The sequence below is a fragment of the Paramisgurnus dabryanus genome, chromosome 10 (genome assembly GCF_030506205.2).
Source record: "Paramisgurnus dabryanus chromosome 10, PD_genome_1.1, whole genome shotgun sequence".
NCBI lineage: Eukaryota > Metazoa > Chordata > Actinopteri > Cypriniformes > Cobitidae > Paramisgurnus > Paramisgurnus dabryanus.
The window spans coordinates 6688817-6697882 of NC_133346.1; the positions used below are offsets into that span (position 1 = coordinate 6688817).

A 9066-nucleotide genomic window follows, 5' to 3' on the forward strand; every position below is an offset into this window, starting at 1 on the left:
ACGGTTTACTTAAATGGTTTGAGTTAAGTTAACTGTTAGGTTTTACAGTGTATATTTATTTTATATATAAAAACAAAATTGCCCTGAAATTATTTTAATTATAAATATAAACATTTAGAGTTATCACAAATATTTTAGGCAAAATGACATTTGTGCTGTACACTGTAAAAAAAAATTGCAGCATTTTTCATTTTTCAAATCAACACATTTTTTATGCTACTTTAAATACATAAAAATTAAGTTAAACAATTTCAACTTGAATTTATAAGTTATGTCAACATTTTTAATCCAAAACTTAAAATAGTAGGTTGAATTGACTTGCAAAACAAAGTTGTTTTAAATTCGTGCTGCATTATTTTGCAGTGTTTATACGATACAGATAATAAAATGTACTGCACACCAGAATTGATCAGAATTTACATTCAGTATAATTGTACCTTGTCCTATACCCGTCTTATTCCAGGAAAAACTGTTTTAATAACAATAAATCTAATGTTATAGCTTTTGTTTTTGGTTGATGTAAACAGACTCTTTTATTTTTAACCCCTTAAAGCACCATTATAAAAATGCTGGGGGGTTTTCAACCCACAGCTGCTGGGTTAAATTAACCCAGAAAATTTTAAGATTTGGCCCGACAATGGGCTAAAACATCCCAGCATTTTGAATTAAAACAAACCAATCACAACCCAACCGACTGGATTTGTCCCTTTTTGACACAACGCTGCAATAACCTAGCATTTTTTAAAGTGTATTAAAGTTGCATTTCACATTATGATCAATTTGTATTGCATTCTGTCAAACACTCAGTTTCTTCTCATGAGATTACAAAGGGGAAATGCAGTCATTCATCTTGATAAACATTATCTTAGCAGTTTGTTACCAAACGGATTTACAATACAGTAATGTGTGCACATCATAAAAGTGGTGTTGACCTGGACAAGATAGCTGAACGCATATGCTATGCTTAGGTCTTAAAAGGCTATAAAGAACCTGGTTATCCTTTTTACGTTCACATACAAATCACCTCTTATACTCACAACAGCACAGGCCACAACCCTCAATACTCCCAGACATTTCTTATTCAGATGAAAACTCATTCATGATCACAAATTGAGCACCACAGCATTTTGTGCCGAAGTCATCAAGCCTCCGGACTGAAAAACTGAGATTAAAAGTTCTAATCAGTAGAAACGCAAGGTGCTTTTCCTGCCAAGTCATCAAATCAGGAGATGAATACACATTATGGCTGTAAGCGCAGGGCCGTCTGTCAGGCATATTTCCTACTGCACGACAGTAAACTGTGCTGATGAAAAATATGCACACTGATCAGCATTAGCTCTCATTACACAGTTAACAAAGCCGATCATCAAAATGTCATTATGGCAAATGACTCGAATCATTGATGTACTGGAGTAGCGGCTACTTATTTGAGTATAGTCGGTGTGGGTTTGTTTTAGTGCTACACACCAATGCAGGGTTTGACCAGCACCACATACTGGCATCTTAACTGCTATGAATGTTTGATCGACAAAATGTCTTTACTTATAGATGTATGTTTGTTTAAATGATTCATGCTTGTGGTCGGATGGATAATTTTAAAATAAAACGAGTGTATAAGCTTATCTCTGTACTGTAGCTCTACCTTTGTAAAGAGGCTCTACCTCTTGATGTGGTGTCGTATCCCCAAAATCTGTCTCTCTCAGAAATAATATAAAACCAAAATTGTAAGTTTAAGTTAGTTTATTCTGACAAGGACTTGCATGAAGGATTAATCTGAAGTCATTTAAATTTGCTTTATACTGAAAATCTTGGGTTATTGGGGCGGTTATGCCTTCATTGGGACCCTACAGTAAAACCTGAGGTTGCTTACATTGTAGAAACCAACCAAAGGGCCCTATGAAGAAAAAGCTTGACATCTCACAAAAATATGGTAGGATTCTTTAGTATTTACTATAGTGAATTGTGGTATTTTTAGTATACTGTAGTAATTTAACCTATGCTAGCGTGTTTTAACCCTTTGTTGAGTCAAATATAACCATTTATGGGGTAATTTAACCCCAAAAAAGGGTTTGTTCCTTTTTGACCTAGCCCTGGTTTGAAAAGATCTCACAGAAAGTCGTGTTATAGTCACAAAAAAAATGATTAATTTATTTGTGTCCATGGAACGAAATTAAGCTTTTTTTGTGCCTTGAGCATGAATGTCTTTTTCATGTCAGTCACCCTTTCGCGCGCACGTGAAACTTTCGCTTTCACATGCGCACGCGATAGTTTCAGGTGCGTGCACGAAACTAAACACGGTAGTTTCACACGAGCAGACGATAGTTTCAGGTGTGTGCACGAAACTAAACACGGTAGTTTCACACGAGCAGACGATAGTTTCAGGTGCGCGAGCGAAACTAAACGCGGTAGTTTCACATGAGCAGACGATAGTTTCAGGTGCGCGAGCGAAACTAAACGCGGTAGTTTCACGTGAGCACGCGATAGTTTCACGTGCGCACGCAAAACTAAACTTTATTTAATTTTTGCTCCATGTCCCCTAAGGGCTCCGTACACAAAAAGAAAGTCGTGCCACGGACACAAAAAACTATTTATAGAAATTTGTGCGACTGACAAGAAAAAGACATTCATGCTCAAGGCACGAAAAAAGCTGAATTTCGTGCCATGGACATGAATAAATTAATAAAAAAATTGTGACTATAACACAACCTACCGTGAGATTATGTTATAAATAAACTAGCATTTTTTTGCGTACACTTTGTTAATGTATACTATAGAATTCTGTAGTCTTAACTACTAAATATTGTAGTACTAATATCTAGTATGGTAAGGTTCAAAAACACTATAGTATCTGGGAGTTTGACAATTTTAAAAAGTATACTAAAGTATTTATTATGTGGGATACTACAAAATTTCTCATTGAAGATCTAAAATATGTGTGTATTTACACATTTGCCAAATATAAAATTTCACATTTGCCTGCCGTAAAAGACATTATAATACACACTATGAAGCATATTATACACATCCATAGCTTTGTAAAAACCTTTGATTCATTCAGTTGAAATTTTATATCCGTATAGATATGATTCTAACCATCGATTAATATATCGGTTACTGTTTCATTGGTTAAGTGTTTGCTAAACTTTCAGAGTGAGTAATTTGAGGACTTCAGGTTAAAGGCCTGTCTGTAACGCATAAAGTCACAATGAAATAATCCTTTCAGTTCAAGTCTGCAAACATGGCCTTGATTTCTCTTTACCATTAGTGTGTCTTCAAACACTGGTGTATAGTTGGGGAAAAACAAATGGATGTGCCCACACACTTTTCTCTGTTTGATCTGGATTCAACTAAAAGCTCTCTTAACCTGTTTCAGTGAAAGCGACAGCTGATTGGCCACTTTGCTCGAAACTACACTGTTTATTCGTGTCCATTTGAGAGCTGAACCTTAGCATCGGTTTACAAAAACAACATCGCTCGTACTTTCTGCTGTGTCGGTGCATGCGCATGCTGTTCTGTTCCAATTACATTTGTGTGTTAATATGCACACGGTCTCAAGAGCTCTTCAAAAACACAAGAGCCATTGAAAACAACTCGCCATGGTTTTACATGCAAAAACATTAGTTGTTTAATACCAAAGAGGTGAGCTTAGGAAAATGGTGAGTGAATTGTGAAAATGTTTGTTATTAGATAAAATCAGACAAATGATTTTTGTTAAAGTAATAGTAATAGTTTAGCCAAAAATGGAAATCGTATTGAATAACCCTTATATTGTATATTGACTTTTTTCTTCTGTGGAACACTAAAAAATATATTTCAAAGAACTTAAAGGATTAGTCGATTTTCAAAAAAAAGAAAAAAAAAATTCCAGATATTTTACTCACCACCATGTCATCCAAAATGTTGATGTCTTTCTTTGTTCAGTCGATAAGAAATTATGTTTTTTGAGGAAAACATTTCAGGATTTTTTATTTTAATGGACTTTAATGGACCCCAACACTTAAAGTTTTAAAGCAGTTTAAAATTGCAGTTTCAAAGGACTCTAAACGATCTCAAACGAGGCATAAGAGTCTTATCTAGCGAAACAATTGTAATTTTTTGCAAGAAAAATAAAAAATATGCACTTTTAAACCACAACTTCTCGTCTTTCCTGTGACGGTCCTGTGATGCGCCAGCGCGACCTCACGTAATACATCATCACGTCAAGAGGTGACGAATGACGTATCGAAACTACGCCCGTGTTTACAAGTGTGGAGAAAGAGGACCGTTCCGACGTTGTTGTATGTCGAATGATACTAATTCATGTCTTTGTGTCAGTTTATTGTTTAAACTGGTCCGCAAATGTGCGTTTCGTATATGTAACACATGACCCTTCGTCATCATTACGCAATTACGTAAGGTCGCGCTGGTTTAAAAGTGCATATTTTTTATTTTTTCTTGCCAAAAATGACAATTGTTCTCTATATAAGACCCTTATGCTTAGTTTGGGATCGTTTAGAGTCCTTTGAAACTGCAATTTTAAACTGCATTAAAAATGTTAAGTGTTGGGGTCCATTTAAGTCCATTAAATGAGAAATATTCTGGAATGTTTTTTTTTTTAAACACATAATTTCTTCTCGACTGAACAAAGAAAGACATTAACATTTTGGATGACATGGTGGTGAGTAAATTATCTGGATTTTTTTAAAGAAAAATGACTAATCCTTTAAAAACTTGGAAACAGTCAGAAGTTGTTTTTCAATTTAAATAAATGAATCATTCTTTTAAGTCTTTTATAGTGTGACACTGCCTGTGAAAACCCAGCTAAAGTCATTTAATGTTTTCTTCATAAAATCATCTTGCATAATGTAAAGATCATTCTGGGAAAATATAACCGTGATATCTTTAATATTGACTGAGTCTAGTCTAGTCCCAGACTAAAATGCATGTTTAAGCTGCCTTAATAAAAAATAACATCTTGCACTGACATATCTTAAGATCTTAACTTATATCAGTGCCATTGTTTTGTCTCAAGATGCACACCGGTATTGTTTTTGTAAGGTATGTTTGTAAAAAACGGGCCTAGTCCTGGATTCATCTCAGTCCTGTCTATGACATTTCACAGACAGGATCACATTTGAATTAGTTTAGCATACAATTTATTATTATTGCATGAGAAAATCAAGCCGTTTGGAATGAAATGAATGCAAGAAGTTTTGGATAAGCTAATCTTTTGTAAACGTATTTTATAAATTAATTCAAATTGGAAATCTAGATCAAGAGCGACTGACCAGCTCTCCAAAAGTCACTCTAGGAAAAACAAGGATAAAACTGAAATCCCTGCAGGGATGTTTAAGCAGCTGGGGAATTAATTTATCCTTAACACTCGGATAAAGATCCCGAACGGCTTCGTAAACAAGCACGCAGTGTTTTCCTCCGTACATCTGGCAGTCATTACAGAACACTTCCGGGGTCACCTGTGCAGGAAGCTCCAAGGCCATTGCACCAACATACATTTCACAGGTTTCCATAGAGACCAGAGGAGAACTGGGCTGTGAGCTTAACCAAATCATGAAAGCCTCATTTTGTATGGCTTCTTTTCTCTCTCTCTCTCTCTCTTTCTCTCTCTCTCTCCCCCACACACCCGCAAGAAACATTCTACACTGCCCAGAGAGAGAGAGAGAGAGAGAGAGAGAGAGAGAGAGAGAGAGAGAGAGAGAGAGAGAGAGAGAGAGAGAGAGAGAGAGCTCACTGCGCTAAAAGAAACAGCACTGCATCAAAAAACTGATCAATGTATCATCCGACAGACCTACATATACTAGAGCAAACACAATGCCACAAATGGAAACATATTGATCAAACAGAAACTCTCAAAATGCTTTTTAGAAATGCACATTTACACCCAGTACAACAGGCGCTCAATTCACCAAGCAAAAAATCCCTCTGAAATGATGATCAATTTCATTGATATACTATTAATTGAGGTTAAACGACTGCCCATTCTGGCTTTGTCATAGCCCTGCGGAAATCCGGCAAAGCTTGTGAAAAGATCATCGGACTGATGGAAATTTCACAATTATCTTGCAAAAACTGTGACTGTGATTGATTTGCTTTCATGAAATTCGAAGAATATTCGCAGAGCCCGTCCCGGCTCATCTCTACTGTAAACCAGTGCACTACGACAACCATTGTGCTATAGCATTGCCGAGTCTTCTTATTTTTTATTTTTTATTGTTTGCTCAAAACCCATCTCTTGATTTGATTTATTTACTACTATCACCGGTCAGTTCGTCTGAAACGACCCAGGTCAGATATGAGCGGCCCGGAGTGTTCCACTGTTAAAACCGCCAAAATACCCCCATTTTCCTGCATGCTTGCCCCCCCCACCCAATATCTCTCTCTCTCTCACAAACACACCCATCCTGATTTAGCCCAGCAACCAGCACCCACTCACTGTCTCTCCATTTTAAAACCATCAACACATTCGCCTCCTGTCGAGCATTTGCTGTAGAATTTTATGGGATTCGGAAAATCGAAAACCAAAAATATGTTTACATAAATGTTTTGGAAATGGTATGGGGGCTCATATAAAGTGGCAATTGATTGACTGGGAATTATAATTTTTTCATTCAATACCTCAGTGTGTCCTCTTGAAACATGGCGGCTAAGCCAGGATGCTATAATAAAACAAAATATTTGTTGTTTCCTCATAAGATTTGCATGGACTCCTTATTTTTCATCACTAAATCTACTTTATTACTATTCTGCTTTTGAATTTATTTCTTTTTTCTTTAACCTTATATTTTTTAATTGAATGTTAAAAATGTAATGTATTTGAAAGATTAATTGAAAACATCAATGGGCATTAAAAAAAGAAAGAAAGCAAAAATAGAAAAATTTAAAATAAATAAAAGAAAATCAAGATTAATTTCTTGACAATCATGATGCATTTAATAATAATAATAATAATAATCACATACTCGTGCATGCATGTTATACATTTTATACTGTAAAAGTAGTAGAGAGATGACTGATTTACGTTTTACACACTGATTACGTTTTACGCACGATTTTATGCTCATTTGAGAATCAATTGCTGGTTGTTCTTGAATAATTAACTCCTGCAAATTAATTACGTATCTTTAAAACAATATTTTGAGGGGAAAACAGCATGCACATTATTTGGTAAAATGGCAAAATTGTTTACGACAGGCTTTAAAGGGTAAGGGCATGGTGCTGCGAAATGGTGGGTAGAGTTGAATAGAATTAACCTGCGGATGTGACCAACTCGAGCAGCATGCATCACATATTCAAAACATCATGTAATGATTAAATGCACACTTAATTTATCAAAAATGTGATTATTTCCAACTGCGTAAAAATGAAAAAGACCACTTACCATTCAAAATGCACTGGAAAAAGATGATGGCCAATATCCACATGCCCCGGACCTTTCTATCTCCAAACTAAGGTTTGTCTTTGACCACTGCGCACTTTTCCTCCGAACAATTCCTTGCGTATACGTATCAATTATCTGTAATTAATAGTTCCAGTAAAAGAGATGCATGTGAACCGAAGGTCTCTCTCTCTCTCTCCTTCACTCTCTTTCTGTTCCTCGATCACACGCACGCACTGTCGCTCGCTCGCACGCGTGGCTGAGGCGTGCGCTCCCGGCAAATCTCCGTTTAAAGCGGGACTGAGCTCCAGCTGTGGCGCGAGATGATGAGAGGCAGGCAGGTGCGATGCTGAGTCAGAGCGCGCGCTTACTGAGAGCACTGCGCACAGGTGTAGTGTCATACGAAACCAAAAGCCCAATTAACGCAGAATTAAAAGTAAATCCAGAGTCAAAATCATATCAGAAACTTTACGGGAAAAGAAAGAAAATCATAAAAAAGAACGAAAAAGAAAGAAAAGAAAATGCCCTGAAATTGCAGCTTTCAAATGGATTGAGATGATGGCTGTTAGCTGAACTCAGAGCAACATCCCTCTTCACCGCCTCGCGCCGTCCAGCAGTCAGCAAGCACGCGCATCTTCCCCTGCTGCACTGATGACTCCAGAGCTCAGCATCAGCACCACAGCATCACACAACACAACAACGCTCTCTCTCTCTCTCTCTCTCTCTCTTTCTCTCTCTCTTTTTTTCTCTTTCTCTCCTCTGATTCTCTCCTCCGCAGCCTTAAAGGTGCAGGGCTACTGCTCTTTTAAAGAGAGAGCCAAACAACCAAATCCCATGACCACAGGTGTAAAGTAACTATACAGGCTGTACATCAATTCAAGCAATGGCACGCCACACATGTATGCAGTAAGTGTAAAACTGAGAAAACACTAACAGCAGTAAAATCACAGTTGCGTGTGACAGCTTCCTCTAAATGATCTTAATTGCAGGACATGAATTTATGTCATTTAATGTGCATTCTGTTAAGATTCAGGACCCCTGAGGGCGTGTGAGTTTTTAACTGCTTTCATTAATTGACCTTGACAAATCAGAGCATTTGCTTCTTGAGCAGTGAGGCGCTGGGCCGACTCATTGCGTTTCAGGAAAAACATTAACCTTTAATTAGATTTGACTAGCCATACACTGACTGATAATAATAGAATACATGTGTGGTTTCTGCAACGTTTAAAATTATACAGCACACATTAAATTGTTAATAATATGTATAATAAATCGTATAAAATATACTTTGTTTTATTACTTATACTGTATACGTTAGTGTACGTACACTACTATTAATAAAGGTGCTAATCGATGCAATAGAAGAACCATTTTTGGCTGTATGGTTCCTTTAAGATCTGAAAGACCTTTCTGTTTCACAAAAGGTTTTTGTAGTGAATTTTTTTTTCTTTAGATTATAAAAAGGTAAGAAAGAAATGGTCCTTTTGAAGAAAAAATAAAACATTAACATGAAGAACATTTTGTAGCACTTTTATTTTCACATTTATGCATTTGGCAGACTCTTTTATCCAAAGCGACATTACAAGGGATGCATTTTTTAATCAGTATTTGTTATTGGGTTTAAACACACTGCTAATGCTCCATATTTACATTTACATTTATTTGGCAGATGCTTTTTCAAAAGCAACTTACAG

At 36.4% G+C, this 9066-nt stretch overlaps 1 protein-coding gene across 3 annotated transcripts in view; it reads right to left on the reverse strand.

Annotated features, from left to right (window-relative positions):
- dscama (Down syndrome cell adhesion molecule a) overlaps positions 1-8040 on the reverse strand; it is a 98398-nt gene extending 90358 nt beyond the window's left edge. For all 3 annotated transcript variants that reach the window (XM_065261043.1, XM_065261033.1, XM_065261049.2), the window contains exon 1: positions 7376-8040. In XM_065261043.1, the coding sequence (XP_065117115.1) occupies positions 7376-7418 (43 nt within the window). In that variant the 5' untranslated portion in view covers positions 7419-8040. The remainder of the gene's footprint in view (positions 1-7375) is intronic.
- Between the last annotated feature and the right edge of the window lie 1026 nt (positions 8041-9066).